The sequence below is a fragment of the Aplidium turbinatum genome, chromosome 12 (assembly GCF_918807975.1).
Source record: "Aplidium turbinatum chromosome 12, kaAplTurb1.1, whole genome shotgun sequence".
NCBI lineage: Eukaryota > Metazoa > Chordata > Ascidiacea > Aplousobranchia > Polyclinidae > Aplidium > Aplidium turbinatum.
This window is the reverse complement of record NC_137483.1, coordinates 9,381,295-9,404,895: the sequence shown is the minus strand read 5'-3', so window position 1 is coordinate 9,404,895 and position 23,601 is coordinate 9,381,295. Positions and strand designations below refer to the sequence as shown.

General features: G+C 36.0%; 2 protein-coding genes across 2 annotated transcripts; both read right to left on the bottom strand.

Moving 5' to 3' along the window:
- Positions 1–4,270: 4,270 nt before the first annotated feature.
- On the bottom strand, positions 4,271–8,911 carry LOC145780570 (uncharacterized). The gene is made up of 5 exons (XM_082592195.1): positions 8,741–8,911; positions 7,951–8,059; positions 7,061–7,240; positions 5,859–6,020; positions 4,271–5,071 (listed from the first exon to the last, which is right to left on the bottom strand). Exons 1-5 carry the CDS (start codon positions 8,909–8,911, stop codon positions 5,019–5,021), a joined length of 675 nt encoding a protein of 224 aa, XP_082448321.1. The 3' UTR covers positions 4,271–5,018.
- A 3,516-nt stretch (positions 8,912–12,427) lies between these two features.
- On the bottom strand, positions 12,428–23,351 carry LOC145780569 (uncharacterized). Its single transcript, XM_082592194.1, has 20 exons — positions 23,270–23,351; positions 22,866–22,943; positions 22,693–22,785; positions 21,988–22,068; positions 21,140–21,250; positions 20,680–20,778; positions 20,235–20,408; positions 19,523–19,690; positions 19,205–19,309; positions 18,302–18,429; positions 18,032–18,119; positions 17,754–17,828; positions 16,726–16,920; positions 16,513–16,563; positions 15,734–15,838; positions 15,243–15,311; positions 13,930–14,073; positions 13,556–13,627; positions 13,032–13,190; positions 12,428–12,432 (listed from the first exon to the last, which is right to left on the bottom strand). The coding sequence occupies exons 1-20, from the start codon at positions 23,319–23,321 to the stop codon at positions 12,428–12,430; spliced, it is 2,052 nt and encodes a 683-aa protein (XP_082448320.1). The 5' UTR covers positions 23,322–23,351.
- Positions 23,352–23,601: the final 250 nt, after the last annotated feature.

Here is a 23,601-nt window from a genome sequence, read left to right as displayed (position 1 = left end):
ACTTTTTTACGGATCAATACACTTTGCGGAAAGAATTGGTGGACTCAAAAATGCATTTTTCCCGTTTATAAAACATTTAAAGCTGGTTATTATTTTCAGTTGAAGTCTAAAACTCCATTCTTACGTGTCGTGTTCGAACGTTCACTTGCTTGCATGATGCAAGTTCTATATACGTTAGTCTCTCTCTGTAGGTATCATGGCTGATACAGCCCTCGATGTACAATGATGTTCCTGGTTGATCGATCCCGTGCGTCTTGCCAAATTTTAGTAGGGTTTTTGATATGTGATATGGTTTATGGTATATGGTATGTGACAGGCCCGCAACCAGCAAATAATTTGGGGGGGGGCATTTAATTTTTATCAAAGAACAAATATTAAAATGATGCATTGTGACATTTTTATGTTAATGTCCACGCCCATTGATAGAGTGTGTGGCACTACCATGTTACGGTTCAGTTCAGTGGTCATAACTTATGTCAATCACGTTTTTGTTTAGTACAGCATTAAAGAAAACTAGCCTTTGTAACCTTTTCTCATTTAGCTATGACTAACCAAGGAAGGAAATTACGATATTACAGTAATGTGTTCAGTCGATTACAAATAAAATACAACATCTGTAGGCTACGAACTGCATATTGGCACGACTGGAGTCATAAATTAATCAATAACATATAGGCTATTTACATCAACATAAACAAACAGATAAATCAAATATAGTTATTACTATCTGAAGCCTTTACAAATTGTTTCACCTAACGGAACTTCATCCAATCATCTGTTAGGTGAAACAATTTGTAAAGGCTTCAGATAGTAATAACTATATTTGATTTAATTTGCTCTGCTTTGCCTTTTTGCTTGGCATTGAGCACTTTTTGTAGTATTAATAGTTTTCATTGTTTTAAACAAACAGATACATATCAATAAACTCAACACGGTAATTACAAATTACAATCCTGAAACATTTTGTTGGCTCAACAAGTTTTTATGTTTGTAGGCCCAAAGAAATTGACTTTGCAAATGCAAAATGACATTTTAATTTAGGGCATAATGTCTAACTTTCTATTTGATTTGGCAAGTTCGTTTAACACCAATTCCGCGCTTGGAATTTGAGTACGATGGATTTGCATGAGAGCTAGTCCAGAAAGCCTGTCCTGCCCCATAGTGCTTCTAAGGTAACTTTTCAAGCGTCGTAGACAGCTAAATGTTCTTTCTTCACAAGCAATTGTGACTGGAAGTGTAGCCAAAATTATCAAGAGTTTGTAAACGTTTGGATAAAACTCTTTTTGGGATTCTATTGCTGACACCGCATCAATCGCACTTGCTGGCCTTTCACTTTCAAGAATTCATTTAAAATCAGATTTACAAATGCCGAAGCCCAACTGAGTAGCTTATTCACCACGCTATCGCAGCTGCTTTTGATCTCGAATTATTTAGTTGTTTTTAAACGCTTTTTATGGTGATGATGGATGCTGACATTATGTAGCCTACACGCTAACGAAACAGATAATGAGGATGTCAGGATGCCAGCCTAATTTATCGAACAAAATCGTTAGCATAGCTTCCAACCAGCGTAGCCTACTTTCGGTTTCGATAGTCTACACTCTACAGTATGGCTGTACGTGTACGACGTATAGTGCAATTCATACTGCATGGAACGCTTAAAATTTTTTCAAAAAATTTCGGGGGGGCAAATGCCCCCAATGCCCCCCCTGGTTGCGGGCCTGGTATGTGATATGGTATATGTGATATGTGATATGATATGTGATATGTTTTTGAATTTTGATATGGTTTTTTGATATGTGGTTGAAAATTGTGCAAAAATGTGAATCTTTGAGCTCCTCTTGACCGTTTCCCTAGTATTTTTCCACTTAAAGATAAATCTTCAAGTTCGCCTTTCCTTATGATATGTCCCAAGAACTTCAGCTGCCGCATTTCTACAGATCTCATTAATAAGAATAATAATGTTAGTTTTTATATAGCGCTGTATCCATCGCAGTATGCGGTGGTCCTCAGCGCTTTACAAAGCAGGCAGTGTCAATGCAGCCGTATAGAGGCGCAACTGAGTACATTATTACCCGAATCCACTCCATTGCTCAGTGCCAAGCAGGAATTAGATTCAGTACCGTCGGCTGTGTAGGCTGCGTAGCCGAGTGGTGAGAACGTCTGCGCGACGTTCGAAAGGACGTGGGTTCGACACCGCTCCAGAGCACGCGGCTGTGTTACGGCGAAAGACACTTAAAGGCAAGCCAAAATAAGGGAAGCAGCTGACTCGAAGACTATATGTCACTTCGCTGCTTCCTGTCGTCTGTTGTATCGCATCTGTGATCGCAGTGTACTGTATGTTATCGCAATGGGCGCAAATAAAAGCATGATTATTATTATTATTATTACCATTTTTAAAAAGTCTTTGGTATGACCCAACAAGGTATCGAACCCATGCCCACCAATTCAGAGGCGGGCGCACTAAGCCACCGAGCCGAGCCGGAACACTAATCACTAATAAGCCATCTGCTGCACCTGGCCCATCTGTTGGAGAACTGCTCTGTTGGTTCGAAAAGCTGTCCATGGAATTTTAAGAATTCTTCGGTAAAACCACATTTCTGCAGCTTCAAGCTTTTTTCGGGTTTTTACCGTTAGCGTCCAGTACCGTTAGGTTTCACATTCGTACATCAAAATTGACCAAACAAAGCATTTTAACAAACGAATTTTTAAGGTGTTAGAGAGCTTTCGATCTTAAAAGATTTTTGCCATGGTGTTGAAAACGTTAGTAGGCCACGTAGACTCAAAATCAAGCGGCGCTGGTTTGGCTCTGGGCGTGTGCGCCTGAGCAACACATTTCAAGGACTGCTCTCCATTCAACGTCACCTAGTGGATGGAATAATTCCCGGTAACGACTCCACTCTGTCAATCTCGGCGACCAGGCCTGCATTAGTAGTTTAAAGCCTCTGCATGTATACGAAACTGCCAGGATTATAAAGCTCTCAAAAAAGCTTTTCCACTTCGAGGATAAAGATCAAAGCAATCAATCCACGCGACATTTGACCACGAGAGTTAGAAGGCACCAGGCTTTAACTAAGTTTGGTAAAAATAGTGCTATTTAAAGACACATTCGCAACTGTCGATCGTGTTCTAATTTAGACTAAACATTCATTGGAGTCTTTCGAGATCGTTTGTAATTGTTTGTCCGAGTGTGATATCAAGACTCACAAGCCCCTAATTGCTATCAAATCTTTCAAACTATGGCTTAACAGGCAATTGTTTGCCCGCGGAGCCTCTTATCTGTCTTTAATTTAATTTTCACGTGTTGTGTTGATTTTTTTGTGTCGGCTATTATGCTTTGTTTGTGTAATTATTTCGTTCTGTATTTCTGTTTATCTTGTGTAATCTGCTTGGGCACTTTTTTATCAGAGCAAAATTGATTAGTATTTTTCCTCCTTCAAATATTTGACTATTTGTGTTGCGTATTCCCGTTATCATTTCGTATGTGAGCAAAGTAAAGTAGTTCTAAAACTTTATATTAAAACCATATTTTTGTGCAACACTGTTAACAGTAGGCTACCGGTAGCCTATGTTTTCTAGCATTTCCTATTCCATGTTAAATTATTTTCCTTTAGGCTAAAGTTTTGATTTGAAATATGCAGGATATTGCCAAAACTAGACATAGGCCTAATAGGCCTAGGTGTTATAGCCTACAAAGTTGCGCAATTTTTTCTATGCCGAATGCCGACAGTAAAACAAATAACCATACGATCTGCTAGTTAATTGCCACGTTGTCGACAATTACACATTGCCATTTGAATTTTTTTTTTAAATGTATGAAAAAGGGTAATTTAACTCTAAACGATAAACAATGAACAACACTATAATGATTTAACCCTATACTGGCCTATTCCGAGCACATATCAAATATCTTCACTTTGTTGTTTTATTAAATTTTGTTACCTTAGCTATCCATCAGATCATCCAGCTTTGATATTGCCTGCTTATTAAATAAATTTTGTGGCCGATGTTTCCGCGCTGGATATTAGCATATCTATGATATTAGCGCCAGACGTATCATTGCCTTTCTAACCAATCTTCTCAGCCGTGAAAGTGGCCTCAAACGACTATAGTCGTTATACGCACAACAGTTTAACGAACGTAAAAAGACCACCGTGTATGAAAGGTGGTAGTTTACTTTTCGTCTGCAATGTTTAAAAAAGTCACCTACATAATTGTTTACTAAAATAAACTGCTAACTAAACAACAAAACCACTCTCCAGACAGCAGATCAGGCTTTTTACATCGCTTTAAAGTCTGTAGACGTTTTTTCTTATCGAGGTTTACGCCCCGTGGTTGACGATTTAGATTAAGTGAACGGGAAGGCAAGAAACTTAGTCTTCATGTCCACCTTCAGGCGTGCTTTTAAGTGTCCTGCCAAAGACGCAGCCGCATGCTCATGAGCGGTGTCGAACCGGTCCCCTTTCAAGTGTGGTATCCGTGCTCTTGCTGCTGGGCTGTGCGGACGAAAAGACAGACGTTGAATCACTGTAAAAAGAATTGATTTGCTGGTTGCAAACCAATATTATCGTAATGACGGTTGACCAAGCAAGCTGCATTTTGTTTGTTGCATCGCAATGCGTTCTTGGTTATTTTATCACAAAAATACTACGTTTTTCTAACATCGATTAGAAAAAATATATATAGTAGGGTACTATACAAATAAAAGTAATGACAAGGATAACAAGAAAATATAGGATATGATCTAACTAAAAGCACGATAATTAACGATATTAAAGATATCAAGCTCAATGAGAGATAGGGTTCGGTAGGCCTAACTGTTAATTTTAGCTTGGTACACCAGGCCGTAAGCTAATTTCTGAGCAAGAGATTGCATGGTGTCAACACAAAAAGGCCGAACTGCTTGTCGGCCATGTCAGGGTCTCTCAGTGTTCGAAGTTCAACTTTTCCAACCTCGTTTTTGTGCATTGTGAGCTTGGTTTAAAAAATCTTCTTTGAAATTAAAGATGTGACCTTCTTTATAAAACTGGTTTCACATGTAGCTTATCTTCTTCCGAAAAGCTGTCACAATCTGCAATGCATAATACAACAAAAGCTAACTTTGCGTCAAGGAAATTCGTTTCAATTTATAATTATTGTTCTGAAAAACAATCAATGCGAATAGTGCCCTTGTAGTGCCCTTGTGGTGCCCTTGTAGTAGGCCTACCCTTGTACGTTTAATGTGAAGTGCGATAAGAATTTAAACGTCAAGTTACGACTGTTTTTGAGCTAGACAAGAACTCAATTGTAATTAGGACTTTTTGTTGTTGTGTAATTGTAATTGTAGATTTGTAATTTCAAAATTTTTTCTTCCAAATGCTAATTAGCCTACATTTGGTAAGTTGCACGCATGATATCAGTACTTTTGTTCAGCCGCTGGTTAGGGTTCAAAAGGGACCTACATTGCAACGAAATCTTTATTAAATTCTACTTGTCTTTGAAAAAATCAAACTGTAAAAATCATTCATGAACATAAATATTAAAACATTTAATTTTTGTAATTAAAACGTGGGATTAAGTACATTTTGAAGTAATTGTAATTTAAAAGTTTCAGAACAATGTAATTAAAACGTTTGATGATGGAATTGTAATATGATTGAACTAAAAACCGTGTAATTGATTCAACTCTGGTTGCTACCAATTCGTAATATAAAGTCATTAACAAATTAGCTACACTTTAAAACTAAAGAAAAACTCTCGGAAAAACCATAACTTGTCAACAGCTATCTTTTAAGCAGAATGCTGTACAGTTTTGTATCAATACGTAGACTAATCTTCACTGAATATTGCCTTGTGTGGTCATGAATTAGTAATGCTACCTTTGTCTGACTTGGTATCGATACGCTTGAGCAAGGTGGGTTCCTGCTCGGGCAAAAAACTCGTTCGTTTTCCACAAGTTGCTATGAGAGAAGTTGCGTCATTTTTCGATGATGATGTCGAAGAAGATATACCGTTGTCCTGAGAGGGATCTTCCACGATTTCTAACATGAACAAAAAGGATAAAACAATGCTAAATGAAGTCTAATAAAAAAAATCACGAGTTGCCTATTAAATCGAATGTGCACACTAATAGCTAGAAGAGGACAAAAGTTCGCCACTTTTTGACCTTCTACATCCACTAAAAGCTGAACATAATTTGACATCATACTTTTACGCATAGTTTTACAAGTTTTATAATCAGTAAAGTTTGCTAGCTGAAATTGCATTAGTAGGCTATACTTCCAGTGTTCACCTTTTGAAAAAATGGCTGTATTTTGGCAAAGTTATTATTATTGTATAGGCTATAGTAGGTGATTATACTTTGAACTATTATGCTTAGAATTAGGCCTTCTCAATTATTGTTTGTGGCAAAAATTGAAACGCAACCAATGCATAGTTTCAATTCCTAAGGGCCAAAAAGTCAGCTGCTTATATTCTAAATCAAAAGTCGATAGGATATACTGATATTAGGAACATGTGTAACTTATTAAATAAAAGCTTCACACAACAAACACAAAACACCTACAGTATAAGTATCTCATTTCATTTGAAACGGAATGTCAGCAAAAGATATGACTTTAGTTTAGGTGTTGTGTGGGCCTAGATTTAGACACCGGAGGATTTTTTTTAATCTAACACTACCTAGAATAAGTTCATCTTAGTTTTGTCGAAGTTTAAAAAATAAAATGAATCACTCATTACAGAATAATATATTGGTCTACTAGGCTTGTGGTGTGAGACTATAGTTGGCTAATTTGAAAAGCAAACAGTCTAACAGATTTGTTAAGAAAGCCCGCGGTATAGTATGACAGCAGAAAAAAAAATTGATTAACTGTGATAAAAACTGTGATACAAGTTATAAATTCGCCTTTTTCAAACTTTGCTCTTAGGCTACCTAAAGACCGTGCAAAAAGTTATTATTGCGTATTTCCTAATCGATTCTACAACTCTATACTAAGAGGATCAATAAAGTAAACTATTAGCTCATTAACACTAGAGCATCTCAACATTACAATATTTGTTGAATAGCTAGTCCACATACTTTTTTCTTTAAACTGTTTCACCGCATGTTGAGTATATATATCATGGATGTGGTATAATTTCCTACTAGCATCTCTGTCGTCAAACAACCAACAAATTCCCATCAAAATGACGTATAATCCAATTCCAATGCCGACCGGTCCATAGACTTTTGTGTAACCAAACCCAGTGAATAAAGATCCTTAAATTAAATGGAAAAGTTGAAAACAAAAAGTTTTTTAGAAAGTCTGATTATTCACATCGTAAATTAGCCTTTTCAATATTGCCTTTAACCAGCCAACAAATCAATTCTTTTTGCATTGATTTACCGTCTGAGGACGTTGAAACAAAAAGTAAAAAAAAAGCAATGGCTAATTTGATCGGTAATGCAGGTTACCTAAAATGAAAATTGTTGTTGTATTATACACAACAAAATGCGTTTAATGTTACATAGATAAATAACAAACAAAAGCGTAAAGATACGTTAATAGTCTTGCAAGATGTATAAGAATATAACCACGCGATAACATAAATAACATTTAAACAGGCTAAAACGTAATAGATAAGAAATTTCGATGCCAACGTTACCCAAGGTCATGAATAACACCTTCCGTATATATAGGCCAAACCTCACTAGTAGCTTACAGTAATGCTTAAACTGCTCGAACGTGCTCAAACATCTGGGCCGAGTCGCCACCACTGTTCAGGGGTGGTAAAAGGCAGAGTCTCTCAACCGTTGGAGTGGCGATGAAGAAGACGAAGAAGAAGAATAAGAAGATGAAGAAAAAGGAAAAGGAAAAAAGAAGAAGTACAGTAGCCTAATGAATTTTAGTAATTTTTAAAAACGCAAGCACAAACATAGAAAGAAAACTTTGTTCGAAGCAAAGCACGTTAGAAAGTTGTTTTGCTTACCTATTACCAAGATTCCTATTCCAAGCAATGCCACATAGCCAGCTTTTGACAGCAAATAGAAACTTCCTTTCACTTCAACCGTGTAGGATGGACGCAAATTTGCTTTATGCTGCAGAACAACATTTTGATCGTACAAGGTTAAAGCATAGCCTATTTGCCATATTTCTTTTTTTTTCAATTTCTAAAGTATAATCTAATAGTTTATGGTGCAAAAAGGCAAGTAATTGTGGAGAACATTTGGGAGTGCCACAAATAGTCTAGAGGCAATTTGTGTGGGTTACACAAGATGGCCGCAAATTTGTATTTATTTTTGCAGTAGCGTGCAATCGGAGACATATACTGTAGTGTACATTGCCTTCATCACGGCTTCTGATAGGTGCCGGTTCCGTTGTAGCTATGACGTGGCAGTGTATAGTAGCGTACACGCAGCATGCCCAATGACTAAAAATGATAACCAGGATCTATTGTTCTTTTTTGTACAGTATAAAGCTACAAGAGACGTCAGGACAATAATACTGTTTGTACAATAAATATGATTTGAATGATAATTAGATGCCAAATAGGCAATGATAAGTTGTCATAATATTTGTACAGCAACTATTTGATCTGAATAGGATTCAAGTACTGAAACGACAATAACAAGTTTCCATCATAGATGTAATATGAACATCATAGATGTAGTAGTACTTTTCTGAAGCAATGAAAATGAAGCTTTGCTTTGCAGTTTGCCTTGAAAATCTAAGCTATTATTGCGAAAAAACTGATATAGACATTTCTCAGACAAACTTACCTTGTGTTTTTTATCAACGTTTTCGCTCCAGTTTATCAGATCTTCTTCCCGCAAATTTGTGTTGGTAGTTTTTTTAGATCTTAGATGTTGCTTGGTGCTTTTTTTTGTTTTGTTATGTCGTTTCCCAAATGACCGACCTAAATTTCTAGACAAAAGTCCACCAGAGAACATGGCACTTATCTACACTATAAAGCAACCCCTTAAAAATGAATACAAGGAAAAACCAACTCAATGTTTGACTGCAAATAGTTGTGGTTTGGTTTATTTATTGTCGCTGTACAACTGCTTGATTTTTTAGTAAATATATGCTTTTTTCAATTCTGTACCTTATTCGCAATTCAATTAATGTACTCTGTTGTACCGTATAACTACGATCCGACCTGGAATCGAACTCAGGCCTACCAAAACTAAAGACATTAACCACTTCACTACAAAGTCAGTAAAATTTCTTTGCATGTTTTTCGTTTCCGAAATTTACTCCCATAGCCTACCTCAGGACTAAAAAATTTCAAGTTAAGCAAGTTTTTGTGCCTTTTACTGACAGATTACGTAACTTGGTAGGACTCCAATGATCTCCGCTTCTAAATCGAGGACCGGAAATTATTTAGCAAGGTTTTGCCATCAACTATAGGGTCATTATTTTATCTCCATTACAAGAAAGTTACCTGGACGATGCTAAGAACACAAAGGTTGTTAAAATTGTAAAAACTCACACACTTTTAAATAAATTAGCGACGATATTTTTGAGTGATGTATGCTGTGAAAGATTAATTCTATGCTTGCCTAAGGCTATGAAATTTAATAAGGGCGCTCAACTGTGGTTAACCTCTATAGTTAGCCAGTCTTTAACAAAACTATAGACCTACTTTTCATCAATGTTTCTGTATGACGACGTCTATCAATGCAAGTAGCCTAAGTATATCATTTGTTACCATGCACGCTTTAACATTCGCGTTTTGTCCCTTGTAAACTACATTTTGTAGACCCCTGCCACGCCATAGAAGCATAGCCTATGCTTATGTCAAAAGTTGTAAACTCTATAAAAAAGCCGGTTATCGCAAGAAGCACTTTGAATTGATAATGATCTTTTATGATTATTATCATAACGGTATGACTTATTTTGTCTAAGAACATAATCTTAAAGCTTCATCGATCTTCGTTTTGCAAATAGAATTTGTTAAAGCACCAGGCCTAATTCAATAAGCCCATAATTATATTTTCGGAAACGCAAACACTTCGGTAAACCTTTGATTTTTTTTCTTGTGAAGTAAAGAGATATTCAGTTTGTCGTTTTACAGTTATTACGTCAATTACCACACTTCTGTTTGGAATCTGAATTCTGTAGTCATTAGAATCGAGTTGCGTATCCAGCTGCTATTTTGGAGAAACTGCAATATTATTTTTGTTTGTTTAGAAACTCATCCGCCTCTAAACGCAATCGTATCTCTCAGTAAAATTTTGCAACATCGGTTTTTCTTACAGGTAGGCTGTATCAGTATTCAAATGTTCTTAAGCAAGAGAGATAATATTTCTACCCTCTCTCAAGCTGAATAGAGGCCATACTCTCAATTGTTGGAATTTAAGCTTTGCCCTGCCTTCTCGTAGACTATTTCTGCAAATTTGTCTGCTCTTGAACTATCAATTGAGAATCCTTCTGATTTGACTGTCACTTGCTTTGACGACGTTGTATAGTAGTCTTACGGCTACGTTGGTTTATGTAAACTGTCTAAGTATATTGAAAACCAAAATTTCAGATACACTTTATTTCTTTCTTTTTTTTAAGGCCTGAACTTGCTACTGGGAAATATCCTACTACGTCATCTCAGCACTTTGTCGATAACACAGTAGATTCATGCATAATCAATAAGGTTGACACCTATGTCAATCGATGACGCCTTTTTGACAGTTTCTACTTCTCGCCAAGGTAAAAGGGCATGTCTCAATAACAGTAATGGATAGATATCACGATAAACTAATCCGAAAATATACAAAAAAAAAAATTCTTATACGTCTGGCGTAGACTTTAATTTTATTGCTCAGAAGTAGGCTGCCAACTTTTTGTAGAAAATAGGCAATAAATAGATTTTCAGCAGTAAAAACAAAACTCTAAATATTCATAAGGAATATCTTGTCGTGCACAGAGTTGCCCGCGAGTTTTGCACTAGCCAATTTGACTAAGCTGCAGTACTGTAGCCTAGGCTATTTTATTTAGTTTCTCATAGGTTAACAAGGTTGTTCAGCGTGTCAACTTCCATTGCGTAAAAGTACGTAATTAATAATGCATAGAAAGCGACTTACTCCAATAGAATTTGCTGTATAATTAAAAATAGCTTCATTAACTGTCCATATGAAAGTTTTTTGAAAACCAGATCCAGTAAATCAAACAGCATACCTCAAGAAAGGAAATGTATCACCAGATGCTCAACAACACAAATTAAAGTTAACCCTCCATGGAATTACTGTCATTTTTTAACCAACAATTTTATTTTTTATTTTTATATCAAAGATGTTTAACTGTACACATCCCAACGTCAGTTTACCGTTACCAACCAGTGCAAGTATGCATTAATAAAAAAGGGGCTTAAGCTGTATCCTTTTCAAACAAATCATCCTTCAAGAATAGCAATTTTCCTTTTGAAATGATCCTCTTTTTTTGCTTTTCAAAATATGGCAACAGAAACGCACCTGGCTACTATTCCAGGTGTTCTACTGTACATGATTGTCTTCACTGAAATGAGTGATATTATTGTCCAGATGCAGACTAATAGAGAAAAATTTTAAGTTATAAAAATCTGTTCACAATTCAAGCCATGAAAGTCGTCTTTGTGCAGTGAATTACATGTGATAGGTATTTCATGCAAGTAGTATTGCTGTGTGTCTGATACATTGCAAGTTACGAATTGAAAATTGATGAAGTTAAAGCTTTTCGTCATTTTGAAAATTACTTGATGGAGTAATGACTAGGGCGGGTTTCATAGCATAACTTATGAGTTTAGATACGCATCAGAATGTGACCACTGACCAGTCGTCCTAAATCAGTTAGATTTTACTGGCGATAACTGTAGATTTAAATACAACTACTAAAAATATAAACTGAGCAATGCATTATACAGAAATGTGCAATCGAGGAATAAAACGAAACTGTTTACATGGTTATACTGTACCAAGCAAATTATAATATCGACCGGCAAGGATTTAATTAACTTCTACCAATTTGAAATTTGATCATCGAGAACAGCAATTTTTACCAGTCTTAACATTCATTCAGTGTTCAACAAAAATTATACGTCATGTGCCTATTTAGGCTATCATAAGTAGCCTACGTAGCTATCAGCTACTTGGTAGATTGAGTGACATAGAAATAAAACAAAAATTTTACTTGGCATGTAAAAGCAAATGTATACCTATACTTGTGAAAGTAACAACGATTGTGAAGACTACGACAAGACATCAACATTATTTTTGAAAACAAAGAAATTCTGCAACGAGGCGCATTGGTTCTCGAATATGCAACTTAACTTATAGCAAAGTAAAATGTAAAACAAGTTTTTCTGCAGCAAACTTTAGTACTATAGTCTGCAACAACAAGTTTGTTCTTGTGGTGTAAACTTGTACAAGTTTGAACCAGCCTCGCAAGCAGAACTATTGTCGCATCCTTTCTTGTGCACTGTGATGAATCTTGCGTCATTAACCTAAAATGTGAACAGCGCTGTTACTTAGTGCTTTATCTCAGAGTAACTTGTAACATCCACAGAGGTGTAATCTGCAGGATAAAATTTTTCAGAGCTGCAGGGTAATACTCTATTTCAAGGTTTCATTCCAAAAGTTCCACTCACAATATCAAAAATTTCTGCTTGATATCTGGCTTACAAGTCAGGAAAAATTGCCAGTGTGTATTGTTTGAATGTCAGGGTCTTAAAGTAACCTAACAGTAAGATCCCCCTTGTCAATGCTACTGTAGTGACAACAGTTGGAAGTATCTATCGGAGATTTTTAAATTAATTTAGAAATATTTAAAAGCCTTTCATTTTTACGTAGGCTAGAGTGCTAGAATGGGCCAATAAAAAGCAGCATCGGTAACCTACTAAAATTTCGTTTTCATTGTGGACATTTTTCTACTGCGAGTAGAATGTTGCTCATGGTGGCTCAAAGCTGCAGGTTTTCATCTGACTCGCTTCAGAAGCTATGTTCAGAATAAATATTTCCACATTTTTCTGCACAAAGGCTGTCATTATTGTCGCATATCAATGGAAAACAAACGACATAAAGTGTAACATTATGAACAACTTACTTTTTCTAAAACACCATGGTGCTCCAGGAACATACGACGCAAAGTCGGGGATATAATAACAACATCCTTTTACGTTAACACATGTATGATAAAAATATTTTCCACAATCAATTCTTTTCCTGGGATCAAGCTCCATAGAAGCACCACAACTAGGCACAGCTGTAAAATGATCAATAAAACAAAAAATACAATGGTTTAACAACTAACTTTTTTAAATAATAGGAGATGTTCTACTGGTGCAAATTGAGCTAAACTATAATAATAGATTTATTTTAAATTAATTTTTTTGATTTTCAAAATTTTAGAATGCAAATTTTGGTATAACTTAGTTGTAACTCAATAAAAAAATGCATTCTCTACAAGATGCATGGATGAAAAACGTGCAGACATGAAAAACAGGCAAAAAACAAAGACGTAACATCATGATCACATCTTCATAATGATTAGGTTTATAAGAAAAGAGACGATAACAAACTGCATGTTCCTAAAAAGATTGAACTAAACTTTTCTACTAAGATACATACGAGCGACTGTTGAAGCTGTGGAAGCAGTTGAAGCGGTCGTAGTCGTGGATATTGTAGGAATAGGCGGAAGAGCTAAAAGCAGAAAGAGAAATATTAAAAAATTATTTTAAATAACATTGCAGTTACTTGTATAAATGTATAAGTCAAACATACCAGATGATAAATCTTTTTTTAGGTATTTGGGTATTCACATTTATATTTTTAAAAAATGTTGTTAAAGATAGTGGCTGTAGACTTACCACATTAGGCAACCCAACAAATCATGAAATAGAACAATTGAGTAATCTATTGTAACTATAGCTTACTGTAGGTAGGCCTAGGTCGAAAAGCTCTTAAAATTTAGCTTGTTGGAGCAATTATTAAAAAGCTCTTACGGATGTATTTATAGCAAGCTGGAGGAGGGGATGTGTTTGTCAATGTCTGATGCAAATATGAAAATTTGACTTTTTCGTAGCAACATCCAACCGCCTCGCAAGTCCGCTTTCCAATTATTTGACTCGATACATGTTTGAAATTGTCTGCAAAAAATATCTCGGCGTAAATGATTTGCAGCAACAAAGCGAAAACTGATTAAGGGAAACACACAAATTGAATAAGCACTTGATTTTTTTTTCTTTTAGAAACGCATAACCTGTTGCTGTGTTCTTGGAAAATGCATTCAGCCCAATCAGGTTCTTGGAAGGGAAGTGTAAATAAAAACAATCGCGGCTCAAACGTTTACTATGGTCTGTCAGTTTTTTTGAGTATATCATTTTCAAGCTGTTGCCTTGACATGCTATATAAACAAACAAAAAGAATTCCAAGAAGACTTTTTGAAATAGAAAGCATGTCGAAAACGAAGCAATTTATGATTATGAATGACAACGCTGATCTGAGCAATGAGAAATGATCTAATAAATTTCTGGTTTAGAAAACTTAACCGAGTAAATTATCCGCTAAAACCAGTTATTTAGCTAACCGGTTGACTTACTAAACTACCCTGAGAGAAGCTTAATCAATGCCTTGATTTACATCACACCACATGAAGACTTGACAATTACCTTTCCTTAATCATCGTTACGGCATACAAATGAGGTAATGGATTGTGAAAGACAAAGCAAAATAGTTTGGTGAGTAGTTATAAACAAACTGATGCTGACGTGGAAAAGTTGTAAACAAGACATAAATGTTGCAAAGGTAATAGGTTTATACCACACTAATATATTACACTTTTAACTCGTCGTAAGTTTACAACGTTGTTTGAAAACTAGCACCAGGGACTAACAAGCACGTTAAACTTTGTCACTTTAACACATTTTCTTACCACACCCGAAATAGTGTATTTTACCACATACTGTATTTAATTGTATAACAACTTTGAAGAGAAATTTTTTGACTTACTAAACACTAAAACCATAATCGGACTTTCTATGACTTATCTGCTTTTGTAGTCTGCAAGCAAGAAAAGCTTGGTCAGGCTACAAGCAGAAAAACGCTTGGTTAGGCTCCATATTATTGGCTGGTTCAACAACAATGGTCGATCATTGAAAATCGTGAAATATTTTCCTCACATACTCTAGGACTCAAATTATTTCAAACTTAGATTTGATGTTTTCCGAAAACTTTGGTTGATTATAAAACCAAAGGTTATCTTAATTAAATTTAATGTTCTAATTAAAATTAATGTCAAAACGATACTTGTTCTTACCAACAAAACATGGCTGCCGTTGTGCATAAGGTGTCATGGAGCAGGTCTCCGATGGATGATAGTAAGCTTCTGAAATATTGAAAACAATTGAAATAAATAAGTAATATTGATACAAAGTAATTAAGATTGAAACATTAAATACTAACTATTTTAAAAACGTAGGTTTAAGCCTTTGTCTACTGTAGCAAGACATCATCACCATCGGCCATGCCTGAATAAGGCGTTGGCTACCGTGAGTCTCCACAACGATCGATTGTCCATAGTTCTTATTAAGTTTATGAAATCTTGGTTTGTCCATGTTGAAAGACAACCACTTTAAAAAAAACTGCAATAAGCGAAACTAATACGACAAGAAGTGGGAACTCAGTGTCAACTGCATTTCTGCGCAAAGTAGATTCAAGTTATTGGAGTCACTTTTATCAAAGTAACCGTCTCTATATCTGGCTGCATTGGAAAACCAATGCAAGTACAGGCGGCTGCAGTTCAGCTACCTGTCTTAAAGTAACACCACGGTGGAGGATTTTCCCATGTTTCAGCGTTGATGGTACTGTCATAGCAACATCTTGGATCTTTTAAGCACTCCGTCTTTGTGATACCTAAAGTTTACATAGAGAGTCGCATAATACAGTATTTTCAACAAGAAAAGCATAGTTCGAAACAAAATTTGAAAATAACGAAAACAATAACGTTAAAAAGCATCAACTTTGGATTCTACGAAACTTGCAGTGCCGTAAGTAAAGGTACAACTAGGAAGGGTAAATGAAAACTTTCTAAAAATTAGGATAACTGGCCCACTTTGTCTATGTAGTGCTTCAAAATGCTCAAATTGGGTTAAAAATTTTGTTAAAGGGCGCACTTTAAGTTTGTATGCCCCTTGGCTAAAACCTCCAGTTACACCACTTGGCGCAGTTTAAGCAAGTTCATTTGTCGATAGCTTTGTTACTGAAAAGTGCATTAGCAGGGTACATGATATCGGAGTGTGTGCAATTGAGCAGCTTATTCATGATAGTGATTCATGATGACAGTCATGCAGTGCAGAACGTTGAGAAGATACTTGTGCCGATACTACCCGAACCTCCGGGCCTGCTGACAGCATAATAAAAACACCTCATAAAGGAAAAACTGTATTTTTGGCCGCCTAAAAAGGTTTCGGGTTTATGGGTCCAAATGTTTCTTCTACCCCTCCCCCTATCAACGCTACTGCATACAGTATAACTATAATCAAGTGCAACACTAAAATAACACCAACAAGTAAATAATTACATCGTACCCTTTTTTCCACAGTCTCTTCGGTCATTGTACGCGATGTTTGAACATTGTCCTACGGAGAAAATCTTGATATTAAAAGAAGTATCTATGGCCCATATATTTGTTCAAAGTATCTTCAATTGATTCTAAACCAGCAAGCAGTGATGATTTTTTTTCTTCGTTGTCAAAACAGCGCATTTAAGTAATGAAAGATGAAAGCTCTGATTTTTATTACCGTAAGAGTTAGGTTTAAAGAAGCAAGCAGGAATTTTAAAGTCTTTCCAAACTGGATCGTAGCAGCAGCCTTTAGAAACACACGTATTTTCGCCTCCACCAGTCAAAGCTTCGTAATTAGACATGCACTGGCGCCGTGCCTTTGGCAGTACAGCCTTGCATGATACAAACGACGGCGGAGTAATGGCAAACACAGCTGAAAAAAAATAAAAATCCGATGAAAACTCGCGTTATAGGCAACTACAGACTACTTGATTGATTTTGAAATATTTATCCTCAGACTGGGAAATTCTTGTTGGAAGCTTAATTCTGGAAGTTTCGCATACTTGTAAAGATTCTGAACTATTAACGTAGGCCCGGTCACAGAAATTTGAAGCAAAATTTCCGATAGTTCAAGTATTTTGTCTGTAAATTCTTCCATCCACTTATTACTGCCGAATAGAAAGCTTGTCTTTAAAATTGCTTCAGCGCACATCTCTAAAGTTCAACCATGCCGCTGCTACATCTTGCCATCACTTCGTCCTCAAAGTTTTACCCTTATCCTACTGAACAACAGAGGCCGACCGTGAACGTCGTCTATTATCATACAAGGAGTCTGGCTAGCTCAGGGTATAATTTGATTTTCATCAGGTGTCATTGCGTCTAGAAAGTTACAGCATTCAGAATCAAAATTAAGAAAACATTTATTGCAAAACAGGTCGGCATGAAGAAAAATTAAACTAGCAGGATAATGATTAGCAGTTTGTTGCTGTCTCAATGGGACTTCAATCTGTTCCAGCAGCTAAACTTTCTCTCCTACTGTTTTTATGAGAGTAAAATTTTGTTTATACCATTCTGCTATCTTGCAACTTCGGCTTTTGTTTGTTTCGAACAATAATCACAGCTGTGATAATGCCTAAACTTAAAAACAGTCTAAAAAGCAGGTAAAATCACCAAAATTTAAACATTTTGGCCAAAAAAAAAATAGGATCATAGTTGTGAAAATGGATCCGGTCTCAACAGCTACAAAAACTTAAGAAAGAAACTTACATGCGTATGGAGGATTGGGGCGGACTGCGATTCCACCAATTATTCCCGGAGATTGGGTTGCAATTGGACTGATGCCTGGTCGTTTGACGGGAAATAAACAAATCACGATATGTAGCAAGTTATGGTTTAAATTATTGAAATATCTTTATGCCAAACTATTTTTATACGCCTATTTATCCTAACACTTCACGTATGAGATTAAACGCACTTCACCATACTTCTGGTAAACTAAATGCTTGATGACACAATATTCTTCGGTACACATGAAATCATCTTACCTGGAGGCAAGTCTGTGACTGATGGGAAAGGTGTTGCTCCGTGAGGTTTCCATACGAAATTCGGTCGGAATTTATTTGGACCGATGGGCTGCAAAATTGATGAAAGTAAAAAAGTTCCAAAATCAGTGGTTCCGAGGGTCCGTAAATGCATTGATTTAAATACAAAGTATGATAAAGTAAGCAGAAATTAATACATCTTGATATAATTTTTGTACAACTGTGCACAGAAAGTTTAAGACTAAAATAAAACAAATTTTCCAGTATACTTACCACTAAAGTTGGCCTTGGAGGCAAGTATATTCCTTCACGATACTTCAGTAAACTGAACCAGCTTGGTTGTGTGGAGTCTTTGTTCAAAAAGTTTGTGAAGTCCGGCTTCGTGATAGGAGGAGGCAACCCTGCAAGACATGGAATCTAATCATGAATATCCAATCAAAAAACCAGTTGTCTGTTCATGAATTAAACGTCTACAGACGTTGAATCAATGTAAAAACGGGCTGACTTTCTGTCTGGATAGAGGCTTGTTTACCATTGATTTTGACTCGTCAACTGCCGCAAATACTGCAATTGTTCAAGCACTGTTGTGCGGTGTTTTGGCGAGAAGACATTGTAAATTTTGCAAATACACCTTGCCTAATAACTGCGTATCAGATCGGTGACAGTTTAGCGCTCCGGAAAGATGAGTAATGAAAGTAAGCACTGATTGGGCTTTTGTTGGAGAAATAAATTAAGTTGTAGCCTACTATATTTGTTTATTTTTCCTGTAAAAACAAAACAAAAAATCACTCAGGATGTACTTTCTGTACTAAACAAATATTCAGTTATAACATCACTTTAAAAAGAGGCTTACTTTACGTTATTTTATGGTGATTACAACATCAATATAAGTTAGCTTCTTCAACCGTCGATAAATTTAAATATTATCAATGGTCCACAAAATGCTTTATTCTTCCCAAACGAAATTGAATACAATTAAGCCTAACTTCTCAAAGCCCTGGCTTGTAAATTGAAATCACTCGAAAACTTTCGTCGTAGTGACCGAGCATGTGCCAGTGGCGCAAAGAATTAATTTTACAAGTGCGAAAATTTGCTTGAATTTAACTTTCAAATGGATGTTTTTAGACCAAAGGTTGATACAGTTCACTCAATCGAGCTCCACAGTATCACACTCACACGGCACCCCGCTTGGATAAAAGTTTGTCAGTGTCGGTAACGCTCCTCCAAATAATGTATCGGCGATGTACGACTCATCCCATACTTGTTCTGCGATTCCGAGGCCTAAAATGATAAGTCAGAGTGGCATTCCGTATGTAACAATTAGTAGTAATGTTACAATCCATAGACGAAGGCTACGTTTTTCAATCTGTACCATATAGCCCATTTGTAATCTTCAAATGAAAATCTTGGCTTATTTTTAAAAGGTAGCACAATATAGTAGGCTATTTTCATTAACATACCACATCTGATCCCTAATTCTTTTTTGCTGCTTACCAATGTCTCCAAAGATGTTTTGATGGCATTCAATGTCTTGAGAGGATTGGTAAGAGGTATGCAAGCAACATCCAGCATTGATGCAATCTAACGATGATGGATAAAGTTGGCCCTTCAATGCTTGGCAACTTACTTTCAAATGATAATCCAATGCCAGGCACACGTAATCTAAAAATTAAAAAAGTCTAAAAAAGTGTCTCACAAAGAGACCTGTAAAAACCAATCAAAACTCAATCCTTTATTATTGATCCTGTGAGATACCAGCACTCAATAAACAAAAACGTTGCAATGTCATTGAGATTGGATCAACATAGACTGAATATTTAATCTGACTGCTTCATATTTTGTGAACTAAAATAGTAATCACAAGTCGTGTGTCTTTGTTTTTTAAAAAGCAGCTTTCCGTCTATCTGAAAAAAAAAAACAATATAGGAGAGACTTGAAATGTAATAGCATTTTCTCTTTCTCCTACATTTTGGGCCTAAAATAAGGTATTTGACAGTTACTAGAGAGCCATTTCAGTCGGCTACTATTGCTTCCTGACATAAACCTGAAGTTATATCAGCGGTGACATCCATTGTAAAATCTATCTTGTTCCCTATTGGACGAATGTAAAATCTATGTAATTGTTTTACTTCTTTCATACAAATAGGTGTAGGCCTACCTACCTAATAAATAGCCGACATCGTAGGTATCAAAGTAAGTGACTTACTGTTTGCTTTCATTCCAAATATGCTTGAAAAAGTTCGGTTTCCTAAAGCTTTAATGGAGTAGTTTTGTGCCAAAGCTAAAATGATTGAAGGGCTAATTTTTCCAGGAAATTTTTTTTGGGAGTCTACCAGATAAGCAAACAAAGCTTCATTCTTGGGGTAATACTTCTTTAAAGCTGAAAAAGATAAGCATTGTTTATTTACTTCCATTTACTTCCAATTTATTTACTTCCATTTACTTTACTTCCAAATGAGCATAAACTGTAGCAACGAATTCATATAATTACTTAGTGCAGCTATGTTAGAATAAAGTTAGTTTTTTTCACTGTAAAATTTTTTTGCTGTTTATGCAAATTTAAAATTTTTCAAACAATGCTTCGACTATTCAGACTGGTTTGCACTTTAGGAATTTTTCTACACATGTTCCATCGTGAAAAGGCAACTTACGCATGTATCTTTCAGTTGAAGCCAAAAATGCCCATTTCCTTGCTTTGTTTTTGTCTCCCAGCAATATTGCTTTCAAAGCTTCTCGTGAATAGGCACTTTCTATGATTCATGCAATCAAAAACAAACCACTTTATCAAGCATCGAGATAGCATAAAAAAGCCGTTGCAAATCCTTTTTTTTTTAAATGCCATTAAATTTGATTATACTACACAGTAGCACGGGGAAAAAATTTAACTTCTGATGGATTACACCAAAGCTACTGTAACTGTTGAGTACGATTTTTGATCATAATAACGAAACCAATGTCGGCACATAAATAACACATATGCTTGTTTCGGTTACACGTTTGCTGATTAAATCTGTCACTCTTAACCTAGTTTTAATTTTTGAGCATGTGTTAGATGATAAATATTAAAGAACAAAGAAGATGCATCACAAACATCAACAATTATCAACTTACCCTTTTTAAAAATCTGTTCCACTATGAAGCTAGTTTTAAGATCTTTCGTCACACCTCCTGACGTCACAGCAGTCAGAACGAACAACGACGTTGGGTCAAGGTTGTTCTTTGCTGAGTTAGAATACAACAAGAGTATTTTGAACTTCACCAACTGTTCTTTTAACGTCTTTCCAGCCAACGTTGCTTGTAGTCAGAGTAGTTTACGACGAAAGTTTAAGCAAAATCATGACCTAACTTGCTATATCTAAAATCTCTAACGTGTTCGATTTTTTTTATGTATAAGTAGGCCACCATGTTGCCGCATCATTGTACTGTAGATACTGACGTCAGTTGTTCCAGTAGGATATGCAATTGTGTGATATATCCAAGGCCGTTGCGAGAATAGTTTGATCCGGTATCAATAAAATCCCAGGGCCCCAAAAAAACAAAATGTCTCTAAAAAAGTCACCCATTAAAACTAAAAACTGCTTCAAAGAAGGAGACAATCGAAAACTGTAATAAAATCATCTGGGAAAGAGATAGTTTTCTTTAAAAAAATAGTTTTTCTAAAAAATGGCTTAAATCCAGTGGCGATATTGTGAAAGAACACGAGTTGTTTTTTCATGTTTTAAAGTTCCTTGGAAAGTGTCCAGGTCCCTACAATACTTACAAAGTTTCAGGGGCCCACACCCGATACAATAAAAAAATTCCTAGACACTTCTGTTAATCTTACTGGACGTATCTTTCGTTCAATTGCTCCACTGATATAAAATTATTAGCAAATGTGTAGGCTACCAAGCACTTAACAATTAGAAAAACTTTTAAAACTGATTTATTGATGTTTCAAACAATTAGCCTATCTTGCCTACCTGAGAGTTGAGAAGCCAAATGCTTCATCACCGAGTCTTTGTTGTTGGTCATTATCAGCTGAACAGCAATTGGGTCAATACCTGGAAAAAGCTTCATTTGATAAACTGTGAATGAGAATCCTCAGTTAGGTGGCCACTGTATCTGACCATCACAACGAAAACAATACATGGTTGGTAATGGCAATGTTCTTAAACATAACCACTTAGGTGTATAACTAAATTTTCGCAGCTCGCCTTGCTGTGCGTATTCAATTAGGCGACTTGCAGCTTTCTTTGTCGCATTATGTATTACTTTCCAGACTTATAGCGTATTGGGCAGTCTCAAGGCCGCAGCGCAACATGCTTTTGTTTAATTTGTCCTATTGCTTCACTTTGTTGTCTTGAATATTCCGGGAAAGTCAATGTTGAACTATCCTTTTTGATGTAGTCGCATTATTACTACATTATTTCTGTCAGACTGCAATTGCAATTATAAATAATGTTTCTCGGTTTCTTCATAATCATAACACCGTTCAAATAAACGCGAAAAGCATGAAGCGAAATTAAATGCTTCTTGAAAGGTTGTGATAGTGAAATTGACTGGTTGTGATAGTGAAAAAGTCGTGTTGTGCGCGATGAAAACGAATGGTTTGAACAATTAACTATGGTAGTGATGCGCACTTAACAGGTTAAAACGAATGTGAGAAGATCCAAGCAGCCTCTTACTATAAGCCTGAGCTAGCTTTTCATACAGGATTTTCTTTCGTCCAGATGGTGATAAGTACTGAACAAGAACAGGGTTGAATTCCATGCCGGAGCCTAAAAAATTTAAGTAATTTATAAGATAAGTTTAGTAATAACTTGTAAAGCAACAAAAAATGAATGAATTCTTCCTTCACCTGTTGATAATTTGATAATTTCGTTTGCGTCCAACGTCCCATCACTTAATGCATATAAAAATTCACCATTTGGAATTGCTGAAAAAAAAATGTAAAGTTGATTAAACCAGTATAGGCTAATCAATAAAAATTTTAGTTCACTCTAAATTTATTGTTATGTCTTCACTCAAACATATGTTTACAGTAGCATTGGTAGGGAGGTTCAGGGAACACTTTTGGATCCGGGCCTGAAACCTTTTCAAGGGGCCGTGAAACACGAAAAAATCACAGCGTGTTTGTTGGATATGGTGCGTTTTTCTTATGACTTGATTTAGGGCTCAAAGATCTCATAAGTACCGGGCCCGAAATTTCCTCTCAACGGCCCTGTATATTTATCAGCAGTGATAGATCGATATGAGTCTTACCATCAGCCATTAAGCTGCTTATGATCGGTTGTGGGACATTATCTCGTTTCATTTGAAGCAGAGCGATTAGACTGAGCTTGTTGGGATTGCTAGCTTTTGTGGAAGTCATCACGGATGTATTAGTGCTTGATTTGTCTTTTGAAGCGGGCACTTTCACGTAGGGGTCGTATATCATGATCGGATCAACTAGTTTCGCTTCTATAACTTCTCTAGGTATCTTGTAAGCTGCATTAAGTGATTCTCTGGAGTTCCTATCAGAAATTGTGTCAATATCTGTAAACAAGAACAAATGATCAAACTAAGATCGTTTGAGGCAATCATCAAAAAGCAAA